This window comes from Neoarius graeffei, chromosome 7, assembly GCF_027579695.1.
Source record: "Neoarius graeffei isolate fNeoGra1 chromosome 7, fNeoGra1.pri, whole genome shotgun sequence".
Taxonomy (NCBI): domain Eukaryota; kingdom Metazoa; phylum Chordata; class Actinopteri; order Siluriformes; family Ariidae; genus Neoarius; species Neoarius graeffei.
The window spans coordinates 76217053-76233614 of NC_083575.1; the positions used below are offsets into that span (position 1 = coordinate 76217053).

Genomic DNA, 16562 nt, shown 5'->3' on the forward strand with positions numbered 1-16562 from the left:
CAAAAATCACTGGCTATTCAACGAAGAGCTTTGAACATCATACCCTGATATGCAACACAGAGTCTTTAACACAACACCCAGCTGTGCAACACATCCTTGAACATCTTCTGCAACACAGTCTGGAAATTCATAACCAGGTAGGCTATGCAACACACAGAACCTTGAATATTATACCCAGGTATAACCTATAACCAGAGGTGGAAAAACCCGGGTGCAGAAAGTAAAAACCCCGCCACATTTTTGCTCCAGTCAATTCAATGAACCAGCTGATCCTAATTACCACATCCCCTAAGCCAGGTTGATGAGCTAATTGGTGAAATCACCTGTGTTGAGAGCACAGGCAGAAGGAAAACCTAAGCAGGACTTTTACTTTGTCAATCCAGTTTTTCCACCTCTGCCTATAACACAGAGCCCACCATTCTCTTAACATTACTGAACAATATACACACTTCAGATTCATAAACATGAACACTATTTATACAGAAATTCTGCCCTCCGCTCCTTTTCCAGAAAATGGTCTGTGACCCTGTCATACCAGCTGGTTGTGCTTTCCAGAGACTTCACCAATTTCTGTTAGCAGCTAGCACTGCAGATCCCAATAAGGCTCAAGCTAGCCTACAACCAGATTAAACTACAAATGAAATAAACGAGTGAATTCACGAATGATCAAACTGATAGAATGGATGAAAGTTAACGGAGCACAACGAGTAATATTTACATTTATTTACAGAGTAATGTACAGAGACATCAATGAGAAGAAACGTTTATATGAAAAGAAATTCGGACAGCACTTTGGCACACGACTACACTTTCTCGACATCCACTAGGGACTGACTGATCATACTTCCGTGTTCCTCGCCGAAGTACCGCCCTCCTCATGTCTTTCAAACACTACCTCCAATAATCCTTTATCAGCCCGGCTTCTTGTCCCTCCCACTGTCTCGTTTAGTCCCAGAGAAGCCCAGCTTCCCTGGAAGTGACGATTTTGTTGATTTTAACCAATAACAACTAGCCGAAATTGGCTGTTCAGAGCCGTCTCGTAGGCTGCAACGGATACCCGGCTGCCAGTCAGTGTTGCCAGATACTGCTGACGTTTTCCATCCCAAAATATATTCAAAACCCGCCAAAATGCACTTAAAACCGCCCAATCTGGCAACACTGCTGCCAGTCCATAGAGCCCATTGAAATAAGAAAGGTTACAGCCTGGCAGCAAAGGTGATTCTCGTAGCGAACTGCAAGTTCGTCAGACATCACTCAAATAAGTTACAGGATAGTTATGAACATAAATACAATCTTGGGCATATATTATGTTATGCAAGTTATTGTTTTAATGAGAATTCAACGTCGTAGACGCCGCAGTTTGGGGAGAGAATTTTAGGGGAAGCTCGGCTTCCCTTGTCTCTGAGAAATCGCCCCTGCTTTATAACATTCAGCATCTCCATGAAAGCTAGACATCAATGGATAGAAGTTTCACCTGTGCACCTGTCAATTTTAAATAGAATAATAGTGCCATTCACAGTCAATGGGACTATCCATTCTGCTTTGTCTGTTGTGTTAGACTGTACAGAGCCCACAAAAACTCTTCTGGCTCTTCTTCCACTGCATACACTTTTTTTTTTCGAAATGCCTCCACCTTGCAACACTTCGCAAAATGGGTATTTTTCCCACAAGTACGACATGATTTTCCAAAAGCAGGGCATGATTTAGGCATATGCATGCCTCCACATCTGCCACATTTGCTGTTTGGACTTTCGTGACTTTTCTCTGGTTGCTTTTGCTTAACAAACAATTTTGGACGCTTCTCTTCTAGTTTTACCGTATGCACTGCTGCTGTTTCATCCCTGCACAGCTCCCTCACCTGCATGCGAGTGGTCTCCGCTGCTCTACACATGTTTACTGCTCTTTCTAGCGTTAAATCATGTTCACGCAGTAAACATTCTCTGAGCCCATTATTAGGAATTCCACATATGATTCTATCTCTGACAAATTTCCAAATTCACACGTCTTGCTCAGAGTGTGAAGCTCAGTTAAGTACTAATCAAAACTCATGCCTGTTTTCTGATCAGCAAAGAAAAACTTGTACCTCTCAAAAGTGACATTTTTACTTGGCACAAAGTAGTCCTCGAACTTCACCATTAGCTCTGTCAATGTTACATTTCCCTTATCAATTTGAAAGCTATAATGTATTTTCTCCTATACCATGAAGAAAAATGGATGCTTTTAGCTTCTTCCACCCACTCCACTTGCAGCCAAATTTATATTAAATCTCTGCTTGAAACATTTCCAATTTTCAGCAAGACTACCTCTGAACTGCATAGGTGTGGGAGGACTGAGTTTATCCATGGCGGGAAACAGAAAGGGTACAGGATTTTCTCTTACTTGCTTTAGTTGTTGGTAGCCCCAAATATTTTCACCAACGTTAGCCTCTGCTTGCATGCTGCTCTCGCTAAACATGTCCTTTTGCTAGCACTAGCATGCCTCTGGAATTTGACACATTCCTTCTTATTATTTTTCCATGAAGTCGATTGTTGTTTTAAATTCTGCGTTTCTCGCCAGTTTCATTTTTGACACCATGTTATGTTCATACTCGTGGATATAAAAAATAAACAGGCTTGGGTTAAACCACTGGCATTTATTGAGAACACGACACTTCTAACAACCATGCTTTAGCTTACCGGAAATCCCTTCTATATTCCAGTTCCCCTCCTACTGGCTCTGTTAGGCAACATTAAAGTGGGAACCAAAATCATACATTGTACTATTGTGCTCTAATAACACAGAGAACGTACCTTAAAGGTCATAGGCAATGGAAGGAGGTGAACCGTAGAATATCAACTTTATTGTCTAGAAGAACGACCCAAAAAGCGAATTCAATTTTCCTAGTCTCTAATTTGCACCCTAAAATTGAATAAAACGGTTAAAATGTACTGTTTTGCCCAATTTCCAAAGGTTTGTTTACATCTCACTTATGCGCACTTTCACCGCCAGGGGACCGTCGTCGTGACATCATTTAAGCCAAACAGACCGGGAGCAGTTCTGTGTTTACCTGTGAACCAAGCACACGTGTACGGACTTTGGTCGTGAGAGGTTGTGTAAAATGTCTGATAGCGATTTTGAAGTAGGAACTCTCCAAATTGAATATCGAGAGGTGAAACCATATATGTATGAATCTATGGTTGTTGCGAAGCAATCGGTGAACGTGACTCACTGGTTTGACCATGCGGCCTCGGAATCGGACAGCGACTCGGCCGACTCTGATCGCGGTGAACCCGGACCTCAACAAGACTCGCGCCCAAACGATTTATCCTGGTAGTTATGATAAATTCCTACTTTCGTCGTAATACTAAATAAGAGCCCTTTTGAACAATAATTAAACCGTCCTCCCTAGTGGATATAGGTAACGATTACTTGACAGTGCACCGGTAGGCCACATTAGCCTGCCATCCGCGGCATTATACTATTTATAGCCTACTCTAATGGAGGAAATATCCCTTTGTATCCCTCAGGATTCTTAACTTGTCAATTGCAAGCAAAAGTAAAAATGTTTACCTCCAATCTTCTCCTTTTTGCTTGAGCGTCGCTGGTCCATTTCTTCTTTGACTGCTTGATTTTGTTTCACGCGCACAATCCACTCTCTCTGCCTCATCTCCTCTTCCAGAAAAAGCCAACCCACTCGCTCCGCCTCTTCTCCTCTTCTGGAAAAAGCCAATCCACTCGCTCCGCCTCTTCTCCTTTTTTGGAAAAAGCCAATCCACTCGCTCCGCCTCTTCTCCTTTTTTGGAAAAAGCCAACCCTCTCGCTCCGCCTCTTCTCCTTTTTCGGAAAAAGCCAACCCTCTCGCTCCGCCTCTTCTCCTCTTTCGGAAAAAGCCAACCCACTCACTCCGCCTCTTCTCCTTTTTCAGAAAAAGCCAATCCTCTTGCTCCGCCTCTTCCGGAAAAAGCTAATCCACTCTCTCTGCCTCTTCTCCTCTCTCGGAAAAAGGTAAAAACTTCTTCCTGAACCGGTCCCGTTGTTACAGTTCACTGCACAACAATAAGGCATGTTTTTTCTTTGTAAATTCTTGAATGCACGTCTGCACCCAAGCCGAACGGCAATGCAAGTAAACAGAAGTGGACTCAACTCAAGCGGTTTGTTTGGCTTAAATGACGTCACACGACGAGTGGTCACGAAAATCGCCAAACAGAAATTCGCCGCAATCCGCGCTAACTTATTTTAATTATTACTTATTAACAATACTTCTTGGGACCAGAAGAAAATTACAGAGGGTTTTTTAACATATAAAGTTTCAAATGGTGGTGGTGGTGTAATGGTTAGCATGGTCGTCTCACAGCAAGAAGGTTCTGGGTTGGAACCCAGCGGCCGGCGAGGGCCTTTCTGTGTGGAGTTTGCATGTTCTCCCTGTGGCTGCGTGGGTTTCCTCTGGGTGCTCCGTTTTCCCCCACAATCCAAAGACATGCAGTTAGGTTGACGTGGGGCGGCCTTGGGCTGAGGTGCCCTTGAGCAAGGTACCGAACCCCTGACTGCTCCCCGGGTGCTCTGGGCTGCCCACTGCTCTGGGTGCGTGTGTTCACTGCTTCAGATGGGTTAACTGCAGAGGATGAATTTCACTGTGCTTGAAGTGTGCATGTGACGAATAAAGTTTTTTTTTTTTAATGTGCATAAAATTAAAACCGTTGCATATGAGCGTTAATATTTTGCCCTAAGTTACTGATCAGCTTCCAAAGTTCAGCTTGTTTTAAAGGCTTTCATTTGGAATTAATATATCTATTTTGTTCCCAAATATCCATCATCCATCATAGTCTGAAAACAGTATTCTGAAACTGTGATCCAGACTAATTCCTCAATTTTCTCGTTTACTGCCCTTTCTAGTGTGTTTTGTAAAGCTTGGACTTCTGCATGCTGAGCAGATTGGAGAGAATTACCTTTTCCTGATGGATCAGTTAGCAGTAAGTTTTCAAATGTCAGCAGTTTAAGTGGGGGGGAATACACTTACAGATATTAAAGTGAGACATACTGAGGGCAGGTAAACCGATCAATGCCACGTCTCTGAGAGAACCAGCAACACCAGGAGCCTAATTCAAGGACTCCATCTAGTGATGAACTCTAGAAGCAAAGATTTTAATATATATCCACATGGTGGAGCTCATGCAACAATATAAGGACAACTGTTTAAAATCACAACTGGTTTCTGGTTTATATCCTCTGTCCATTTCCAACACACGTGTATTTATACATTGGACTCAGCAGGAAAAAATGAACAGTTTATTTTTTCCAAGTGTTTTTATTATGGCTGATTAATGACAAAAACCCAAGCATCATAAATAAAACAAATACTCAGACGAATCACTGAATCATATATCCCTGCCCCATTTTAAAACATAATGCCAATAAAATGTACAAATTATATGCTGTAGACATAATTTTAAAAATTGGGGGGGGGGGGGAATCAACAGTTGAACAGTTGCAGTTTATCTGTATTTTATTCTTGTTTATTGTTGAGGAGCTACAAACACGAATCATAAAACAAGCCAGTAAATACAAATGATAAGGTTATGATATCTGTAAAATTTCATGATACAATGGATAGTATTACAAAGTGCAATATACATTGGTTTACAATCAAAAAGGAAAAATAACAAGCATGAATTGCAATGTATAGTACATTTCACATAACCACACCAAGAGAGAGTGAGCTGATGGTGGTTTTACATCATCCATCTATTTTCTATACTGCTTATCCATAACAGGTCATGGATGAGGTGAAGCCAATCCCATCTGACACTGGACAGGAGGTGGGGTACACCTGGACAGATCGCCCTAACTCTATCACGGGCCTAATGCAGAGAGACAGACAGCCATTCACACTCATACTCACACCTATGGTGAGTTTAGTCATTAGATCCAATGTCTTTGGAGTGTGGGAGGAAACCAGAGCACTCCAAGGACGAAGTATGCAGGCACGAGGAGAACATGCAATCCTCTCACAGAAAGTCCTCTAGTCAGTCCACAGAGTTGAACCCCAAACCTCCTTGCTGTGAGGCAACAGTGGAAAGCACAACACCACCAACCATATTTTACTTATTATATACATTATGGAGTCAAGCTACTTGCATGCATGAAAGTGAGAATCAGTTTGTGTTAAATGTACTCATATCAAGATTAATGTAAACAAAAAAAAATTATGAATATAATTATAATCATATTCACAATAAGCAAAAGTTCAGATATACTTAGGCTAATCAGACAATCCCAGATGAGTCCTGATTCCTGTTAAACGAGTTGTGACCGTTGTTTTTGCATGACTAAACCAACCACTGCTTGAAGATGGCATTCCTGTTAAATAAAAATAATAATAATTAATGTTATCTGCTCACACATATGTAAAACATGAAAATTACATTTAACTGTAATCCTACTTTTATACTTAAAAAAATTAATACCTTTTTTGTGATCAGAATCTGTGTAATATTCTTTATGATTTTGTTCATACATTAAATTGATCTTCTTCAGCAGTTCATCCACTTGGGGCTTATTGGTGGTGTCTCGGTTATTGAGTGCATGAAATCTGTTCTCATGTATTTTCACTAATTCATTGAGATGTTGATTCTCTTGAATGAAGGTTTCAATGGGTTTTCCATCCAAATTATCCGCTCCAGTGAAGAGAATCATTGTGTAATTTCTGGCATTTCGTCCAAGACAATCTTGTACATAATTCATGGCTGTCTTTATTGCTGGAGTGAAGCGGTCCACGTTGAGCACTATAATAATGACATGAGGTCCAGGAGAGCAATCGGACACAGATTTGGAGATGGCCTCCTGAATTTGTTCCAGATTATCATCAAAGCCAGGAGATTCTATCAGCTTCAGACTCAGTCCAGAGATTGGGCATGTATAAATTGAACCTCCTTCATGTTGTAAACATTTTTCATGAAGGGTTTTGATGCTTGAAGTCTTTCCCACTCTGTTCCTTCCAAGGAACAAAACTCTGATTTGATTTTCATACATACCCATTTCTGAGCCGATTGCGTCTCCAGATCTCTTTCTATTAGTCACTGCATTTTCTTGCTGGTCACCAGAAGAGGAGAAAGCAGAAGGGTTTTCTGCTTGGGAACTTGGATATATCATCTCTGTCTTTTTTAAATTCTTTAGCAGTTCTTCCACTGCCTCATCAGACCTGTTATCTCGATTGTTCCAGCAGTGGTATCTGTCACCACATTGCTTTAACAGATTACGAAACTCTTTACCTCCTTCCTTAATAAACTCCTTAAAATCTTTCCCCTCAAGGTCATCACTGCGTGAAAACAGGATTGTGGTGTGATCCAGAAAGGTGCGGCCAAGCACCTTTTGAAGTTCAGAGATTTTGCTAATTTCTTCTTCAGATTCCATTGAGCCAACACGTATGACCAGGAGAAAGGAGAAAGGTCCATCAAGACGTTGTAGAGCCTGTTTTATTTGGGACATGACCTCACATTCAGTGAGTGCAGTGCAGTCCCAGCCTGGAGTATCTACTACTGTAACCTTCCAGCTATTGATTATCTCTGTAGCAATTTCACATTCCTGTGTCACAGACTTTGCAGATGCTTCTGATTTGAACAGCGTTTTGCCCAATATTGTGTTTCCAGAAGAGCTCTTACCAGAGCCAGTAGCACCAATTAAAACGATCTGGACTGAATTATCAGTCAAAGTCTTCTTTGCCTTTGCAGACATTGTGATCTGAAATCACAACAGTTTGAAAGAAAAAGTCCCTGAAAAAATATGAAGAATTGTTTTCACATTTTTCTTTGTCTTTGTTTTCCTGATGTAACATTTCAAATATCCGAACATCCACATTCCAATATTTATCTAACTCACTTCTTCAGGGATTTCACAAAAGGGAATATACTGAACAGAACTAATATCAACAAAATATTTCTCCAGTGTTTTCTGTAAAACTGTCTGGGTAATGCTGGAAAAATTCAACCAGAATTTGTTTTATTTGGGTAACCTATGCTGAGCATTTTTGTTTCTTCTATATTGAAACTAACTGTAATAGATAGAACCAGAGCATGTTTACAGTATGTTCATAAGACATGAGATAATCTAAAAATAAAACTCACCTTTCTGAAGTCGACAGAGAAGCAGACAAAAGAGTTGTGGTAGACTGAGGCTGAAACTATTTAAGGCTGTAAAGAGTCCAGCCTCATGAGCCAAGTTATCCATTTATGGTTGTGTACATCAGAAAGGTGGGTCTACAAAGCCCACACCAGTATATAAAACTTATGAAAGATTTGAGAAATTCATTTTAAAAACTAACACGAAAGGAAGACACTATCAACTGCAATACTGCAATAACCATGGCTGCCTGTGGTGAGTGTGAAATGGCAAGGTGCTAATTTGTATAAACATCATCATCGTAAACAATAAAAGATAAAGTTAATATTAGCATGCTGTATTTAATTTTTATCAAACATTAAACAGATCAAAAAGCTTCTAGTCTTCGCATTTATTACCTCTTGGCTAATTTTTATTTACAAAATTATATGTAAAACTATGCATGATTTTTGGCTCATATTTCCATAGTTTACTGCAATCTAGTGGCTAAATTTTAACTTTGTTTATTGCAGATAAATATAAACAAGAAGCCTATTTTTTGTTTGCTTGTTTTTTTTTTCTTATTTTGGCAGAAGCTACTAGTAGTCTATTAAATCACCTTAACTTAAATGTTTGGACATTTATAGAGATGTTCAAGTCCAAACCTTGTTTGGACATGAACATCTCTATAACCACAGTATGCAAATAGCTTAAGCTTTTCATTTAAATCTTGGTTTTAAAACACTGTCGATAATCAACAAATTCAAACATATATTGAATTTATGAAATAAATATTGACAATCCAAAATATGAGCTAAATCTTCAAATATTGTTGCATTATTTTACAGACAAAGATCCACTGCGCTTGGTCCTCCTGGGCAAGACAGGGGTTGGCAAAAGTGCCACAGGAAACACCATTTTCGGTGAGAGAGTATTCAAATCTGAAGCAAGAGCCATGTCTGTTACAAAGGAATGTGCATCTGAAACAAGAATTATCAACAAACAAAGTATTACAATCATTGACACACCTGGTTTATACGACACAACAATGTCTGCTGAGTTCATTGAAAAAGAGACTGTGAGAGGTGCACAAATGGTAGCTCCTGGTCCTCATGCATTTCTTCTTCTGCTTGATGTGAGGCGTCACACTGAAGAGGAGAGAAACACTGTCAGGAAATTTCAAGAAATCTTTGGTGATGATGTGTGCAAGCATATGATTGTGGTTTTCACTCATGGAGATGACCTTGAGTTTGACAATAAAACCATAGAACGCTACATCCATGAAGCTGGATCTCCCCTTCAGAGCCTAATATCTGCATGCAAACAGAGATACCATGCGTTTAACAACAGGTCACAGGACCATACCCAAGTAGATCAATTCCTGCAAAAGATTCACGAGATGCAGAGGGAAAACAATTATAGTTATTATTGCTATGATTTGTTTTCAAAAGCACAGGCTCTCAAAGAAGCAGAAGCAAATGAAAGAGAGTGGCAACGAAGATATTCAGAATTGGAGCAACAAGTGCAGAAGTCAGGAACAAGAAAATTGTGCATTATACTATAATGGAGACTGTATGATGATGATCTCCTTTAGAAAGACAAAAGCTGAGAATATAAAAGAAATTGATTTTGAAGTATCCAGTTAAGAAAAATGTCTAAACAAAAATACTGAAAAACAGAAATACTGTTAAGTGCTACAATTTTAAGGATCTTTCTGTCTAATTGTATTTGATGTAACATGCTACTATAAGCACTGATGATCTGGGTTTTTTTTAATTATGTATATCACATGGAGAACTCTATATTATAACGTTATATTCTTTATATGGGATATTGGTTTAGCACAGCAATTTACTCTTTGTAGATGTTTTCAGGGAAAGTACTATCGAGCATAGAGAGTTTTAACAGACAGTACTGTGTAAACAAAATTAAGTGATTTTTTTTAATCTTAGAGACCAGATTAAAAAAAACGTGAAATCATAAGTTCAATCATCAAATACAGCACATGTTGTCAAAAATTAAAAGTTTAAATTTGAATTTATCCACCAGTCAGTGACAAGCATCCTGAGAGAACAACATGCTGTAAGTCTAATGCTTTGCTTTTCTTGCTTTGTCATTTGGATGTGGTGTCAGGGATGCATTTTCTAACATGGTTGTTTTAAAAATGTTTCAGACTGGCTGATAAAACCAGAGACTGAAACTCAAATATTAAAACTATTTAATGACAGATGGGGGGGGGGGGGGGGGGGGGGGGGGGGGGGGATTGATGGTTATTGTTATGTGGTGGATTATGTATAACACTGTGCAAAAGTCTTAGTTTGCCTAATTATTTTAGACAAATTTCATCTTAGTTGTTTATTTTAGGAATTTTAGGACTAGAATGCTGGGTCAGTAAAAACAACATTTCACAAACAGTATTTGAAAAATGTTAGTATGTCAGTAAAGAAAGGAACATATGTAACAGTCCAACATCAACTAATAAACTGATTCCTGCAACAACAAAAGCAACAGTCAAAGTTTTAATTTAGACAAATTTACTCACCAATATTCTCATAAAACTTCATGAAGTGTCCCAAATATTGGCCTTGTGTCAGTTTAATGTTGTTTACTGCTCTTTATAGTACATTTTCTTTTAATATAGAAAAAAAGTTTAATTATTATTTCATTTTGTTTTAATGTTTAATATCATTATTTTCAAAGCAACATTGATTTACAGCATTACTTTACACGTGCCTAAGATTTTTCACCTGTAGTGTATGTCATGTAGCATAATGTACTATAATTTAATGTTGTACAAACAATATAAGGGATGTTTATTTTAAAGATGCCTACAACTCAAATGGCAGTTTAAGCTGTTTCCAGTGACATATGTACATATAGCATGGGGAGGAAAAGTACTGTGGAGCATGTCAAGCATTGTCTGGACTTTGGGGAGAAATTCTGATCATATTACAAACGTTCCAGAACCTGACCCAGATTTGTTTTAATAGCTTCTTTATCTTCATGATGTTGCTTGTTTTTCACTGTCCACTAATAAACTGGGGTAGTTATATCAAGATTATTGGACACAAATTGCATAAAAGTTGGCTCCATTCAACTAATTCAGGTACTCTAGATGGCAAATGGTTGCACTGGAATTATTTTAGGGGTTTCACAGCAACAAGGATGAATACTTAGGCGATCACAGCTTTTATGTTTTTTATTTGTTAAAAAAAATGCAATGTCTTCACTCAGACTACGTTATGTACATTCATTGTGTCTAATCTTAATAAAATCAATTTTAATTCCATGTCCTGAATCTATGAAATGTTCTTTTTTCTAATTTATAAATGTCTTATCTGTTAATATTTATTTATGCAAGCCACTGTGTACTGCTTCACAGTGCACACCTTAGCTGATATGACACAGTACAAACAGGTTACCCTCAGCCACATGAATGCCACTGATGCTTCAATCACATCACTAGCGGTGGTTGTTGTGTTTTCTTGTAGATGTTACACTCACTGACTCATAATAATACAAAGCGTTCACAAACTTAGTGTATGCCCACTATCCAGTTACAGGCTAGGGTCAGGTAAAATGTTTTATCTTTGTCTCACAGGGTGGCTTTAATAAAAGGTACTTTTGATGTCTGGCCACATGATGATACACCATTATAGATCGCAGTGTATCGGTGTAAGCGGAGGGATTTTTAAGCGGAGGGGGGGAGGTAGAAGTAATCCAGCGCAAGCAAGCAGCCGTCCGCTCCTGCAGCCATGAAGGCGCTGGTCATGCACCCGCTTGTCACAACGGGGGTGAAAATGGCGACCGCGGAAAGTTGGAGAAGGAATGCGAGGAATGCGAGAGCGTCTCCCAGCAGTGACCTTCAGGGGGAAATGTTGCCTCAGCAACGGCCTTAACCGAGGCCAGTGCTGTCTCAGGGAGCCGAATGTCGATAAGATATAAATTGTTTGGTCTTTCCAGATGCAGTCTTTTTCTGTGAGTCTTCACAAGGTTTTCACACACTGTTGCTGGTATTTTGGCCCATTCCTCCATGCAGATCTCCTCTAGAGCAGTGATGTTTTGGGGCTGTCGCTGGGCAACACGGACTTTCAACTCCCTCCAAAGATTTACTATGGGATTGAGATCTGGAGACTGGCTAGGCTACTCCAGGACCTTGAAATGTTTCTTACGAAGCCACTCCTTTGTTACCCAGATGGTGTGTTTGGGATCATTGTCATGCTGAAAGATCCAGCCATGTTTCATCTTCAATGCCCTTGCTGATGGAAGGAGGTTTTCACTCAAAATCTCACGATACATGGCCCCATTCATTCTTTCCTTTACACGGATCAGTCGTCCTGGGCCCTTTGCAGAAAACAGCCCCAAAGCATGTTTCCACCCCCATGTTTCACAGTAGGTATGGTGTTCTTTGGATGCAACTCGGCATTCTTTCTCCTCCAAACACAAGTTGAGTTTTTACCAAAAAGTTCTATTTTGGTTTCATCTGACCATATGACATTCTCCCAATCCTCTTCTGGATCATCCAAATGCTCTCTAGCAAACTTCAGACGGGCCTAGACATGTACTTGCTTAAGCAGGGGGACACATCTGGCACTGCAGGATTTGAGTCCCTGGTGGCGTAGTGTGTTACTGATGGTAGCCTTTGTTACTTTGGTCCCAGCTCTCTGCAGGTCATTCACTTGGTCCCCCCGTGTGGTTCTGGGATTTTTGCTCACTGTTCTTGTGATCATTTTGACCCCACGGGGTGAGATCTTGCGTGGAGCCCCAGATCGAGAGAGATTATCAGTGGTCTTGTATGTCTTCCATTTTCTAATAATTGCGCCCACAGTTGATTTCTTCACACCAAGCTGCTTACCTATTGCAGACTCAGTCTTCCCAGCCTGGTGCAGGTCTACAATTTTGTTTCTGGTGTCCTTTGACAGCTCTTTGGTCTTGGCCATAGTGGAGTTTGGAGTGTGACTGTTTGAGGTTGTGGACAGGTGTCTTTTATACTGATAATGAGTTCAAACAGGTGCCATTAATACAGGTAACGAGTGGAGGCCAGAGGAGCCTCTTCAAGAAGTTGTTACAGGTCTGTGAGAGCCAGAAATCTTGCTTGTTTGTAGGTGACCAAATACTTATTTTACCGAGGAATTTACCAATTAATTCATTAAAAATCCTACGATGTGATTTCCTGGATTCTTTACCCCCATTCTGTCTCTCATAGTTGAAATGTACCTATGATGAAAATTACAGGCCTCTCTCATCTCTCATCTAAGTGGGAGAACTTGTACAATTGGTGGCTGACTAAATACTTTTTTGCCCCACTGTGTGTGTATATATATATATATAATATATATGTGATTCCACGCTTATGGGTACTGAAATGGGGACATGAACTTATTTTTAAAAATTCACCTAAAACCATTTCTTTTTTTTACCATCAGGTCACAAAACATGTAATCTTTAATGAATGATATGTTAAAAGATAACTTTAATTTTCTGAGATGTAATAAAAACATATTTATATGCCAAAGTCAGAACATAACAGAAGTGTTGTGGACATATATATTCTCAATTTTAACAATGTAGAATTACTTTTTGAAACATAGGAAGGTGATGTTTTAGCAAATATAATTAATAAACATGTGTAGTAGAATAAACATACACATTCTTTCAATAAGATTAACATGGTATATAGCTAGATTGTAATTAATTTGTAACAGATGCGAGATGGACAATCGTAACAGAAGTAATGTAACAGACATCATTTTGGAACTCATAGGCTTGACTTTGGCATATAAATATGTTTTTATTACATCTCATAAAATTAAAGTTATCTTTTAACATATCATTCATTAAAGATTACATGTTTTGTGACCTGATGGTAAAAAAAGAAATGGTTTTAGGTGAATAAGTTCATGTCCCCATTTCAGTACCCATAAGCGTGGGATCACTCTTATATATATATATATATATATATATATATATATATATATATATATATATATATATATTTTTTTTTTTTTTTTTTTTTTTTCTATTATAAGATTACAACAAACCAAATATAATATTAGTAAATCTGTTTCTAGACATATTTACTAATTTCAAGCTTGAAATAGTCTTTGCAAATTCTAAGCATTTATTTCAAAAAGAAAGCAAAGTTATCACAGAATAAGAACAGTTAAAGTGTCACATCAGTGGTAGAAACAGCATTGCTTTCCACATTGTGGAACACAGACTGGCCTAAAAACATGGCCACCGGCTACACCCGGCCACCAGAGAGACTGTCACGTTCAGATTCATTGATGATATACACCTAGTCTTCAACACACAGTCACAGCCACACAGTATTTTAGGACTCACTTCCGAACAATTCGGTGTAAAATATAGTCGCAGTCAAAAGTTTGGACACACCTACTTATTCATAGGTTTTTCTGTATTTGGACTATTTTCTACATTGTAGAACAATACTGAAGACATCACAACTATGAAATAATGTGAAACAAATATGGAATTATCATATGACCCACATGGACCCACACGTGCGCTCTTAATAAAAACATTGGCAAAAGTCATGTGACTTGGCAGATAAGAATTTCTGAATCCAGTCCAGAAAAAGCCATATATGTGGCCCGGTCCAGTTTCCCTAGCTTCCGCTGCTTTCATTTTGCTCTGAATTGTCACTTTGAAAAATGAATGACACAGCTGAGCAGAGTGAAAGTGAATTTTATTATCCAGATGATTTGTCAGACACAGACCTAATTGAACAAGCTGAAATTGTCAAAGAAAATGAAAAAGGTACTTTTAAATGAAGAAATTAACTTGTTTATATAAGGATAACAACAAGAAAACACCATAAAAAAACCTAAGTACGACATGAATATTTTCAAAAGATTTCTTGCTGTGTGGGTTTCCTCCGGGTGCTCTGGTTTCCCCCACAGTCCAAAGACATGCAGGTTAGGTTAACTGGTGACTCTAAATTGACCGTAGGTGTGAATGTGAGTGTGAATGGTTGTCTGTGTCTATGTGTCAGCCCTGTGATGACCTGGCGACTTGTCCAAGGTGTACCCCGCCTTTCGCCTGTAGTCAGCTGGGATAGGCTCCAGCTTGCCTGCGACCCTGTAGAACAGGACAAAGCAGCTAGAGATAATGAGATGAGATGAGATTTCTTGCTGAAGTTAAAGAGGAAAGAGACATAACAGTCATCCCCTCTAAGGAGTTAGACAGCTTGCTATGTAGTCAGCTGGGATAGGCTCCAGCTTGCCTGCGACCCTGTAGAACAGGATAAAGCAGCTAGAGATAATGAGATGAGATGAGATTTCTTGCTGAAGTTAAAGAGGAAAGAGACATAACAGTCATCCCCTCTAAGGAGCTAGACAGCTTGCTATGTAGTCAGCTGGGATAGGCTCCAGCTTGCCTGCGACCCTGTAGAACAGGATAAAGCAGCTAGAGATAATGAGATGAGATGAGATTTCTTGCTGAAGTTAAGGAGGAAAGAGACATAACAGTCATTCCCTCTAAGGAGCTAGACAGCTTGCTATGTAGTTTCTATATACAAGCGAAGACAAAAGGAAACTTAGACAATGAGCCTGACACTTTGTCGTTGTTCATTGTTTTCCACTGTGGATGTTAGTAAAATAAAAGTCATATGATAAAATGCTTATTGACTGAGTTAGGTCAGGCCGGATGGGAAAATATTTGGCTCTTGGTCATTTGACCTCAAGCCAAATATTTTCCCATCCAGCCCTCTCACTCAGTCAATACGTACATATTATGTGGTAAACAAAAAATGTTTAAACAAATATTTCATATTTGAGATTCTTCAAAATAGCGCCATTTACCTTGATGACACTTTGTACACTATTGGCAGGCCCGTTTCAAGCTATTTGGGGGCCCTAGGCAAAGGGGGATCTGGGGCCCATAATTATCCCCCCTCGACAAAAGGCCTTATGGCCGCCTACCCACTGAAGACTTAATAAATAAACATCACACATATTGTAATCATTCTTATGATTTTTACTTAATAAATGAACTCTTTACATTACTATAAATAATTATCAAACCCAATTAAACACAAGAATAGACAAAATATACACACACACACACACATACACACATTATATATATATATATATATATATATATATATATATATATATATATATATATATATATATAATCAAATATGAAAATAAGGCAAAGTAATATAAAATGTGCAAATAACACAACACTAAATATTTACAATATATACACAAGTAGAAATAACTTCAAATGGTGATTAAATGATTACAAACATGAATAAGAATCTTAATAAGAACCAATTACTGAATTACTGCATTAATATCCGACCAAGGTCACAAACGTAGCCTATTTATGTAAAAAAGAGCTTTCTTGTGAGCCATCCCCTGTCCTACTCCATTCATGCTCACGACACACTAGCTACTTCTGATGAAAGCCATGCAGCTCGCTGAAACTAACTCTGACTATACATTTTGATAAACACAATA

At 38.8% G+C, this 16562-nt stretch overlaps 2 protein-coding genes across 3 annotated transcripts; one reads left to right on the forward strand and one right to left on the reverse strand.

The window, feature by feature from the left end:
• Positions 1-5264: 5264 nt before the first annotated feature.
• LOC132889678 (GTPase IMAP family member 8-like) lies at positions 5265-9239 on the reverse strand. 2 transcript variants are annotated; one of them, XM_060926420.1, is made up of 4 exons: positions 9102-9239; positions 6444-7748; positions 6234-6336; positions 5265-6035 (listed from the first exon to the last, which is right to left on the reverse strand). In XM_060926420.1, the coding sequence occupies exons 2-3, from the start codon at positions 7708-7710 to the stop codon at positions 6239-6241; spliced, it is 1365 nt and encodes a 454-aa protein (XP_060782403.1). In that variant the 5' UTR covers positions 7711-7748; positions 9102-9239; the 3' UTR covers positions 5265-6035; positions 6234-6238. The 2 variants fall into 2 exon arrangements, with proteins under 2 accessions (XP_060782403.1, XP_060782402.1); XM_060926419.1 differs by having other exon boundaries at positions 8100-9239.
• LOC132889679 (GTPase IMAP family member 9-like) lies at positions 8150-10302 on the forward strand. Its single transcript, XM_060926421.1, has 2 exons — positions 8150-8349; positions 8922-10302. Exons 1-2 carry the CDS (start codon positions 8337-8339, stop codon positions 9635-9637), a joined length of 729 nt encoding a protein of 242 aa, XP_060782404.1. The 5' UTR covers positions 8150-8336; the 3' UTR covers positions 9638-10302.
• Positions 10303-16562: the final 6260 nt, after the last annotated feature.

What these genes read in the sequence shown, in the direction of transcription:
- LOC132889678 (XM_060926420.1), bottom strand. Translation starts at nt 7,710, where the DNA reads ATGTCTGCAAAGGCAAAGAAGACTTTGACTGATAATTCAGTCCAGATC. An exon ending in AGATTCTGATCACAAAAAAG is followed by an intron (nt 6,337 to 6,443) that starts GTATTAATTTTT and finishes TTTATTTAACAG; the next exon opens with GAATGCCATCTTCAAGCAGT.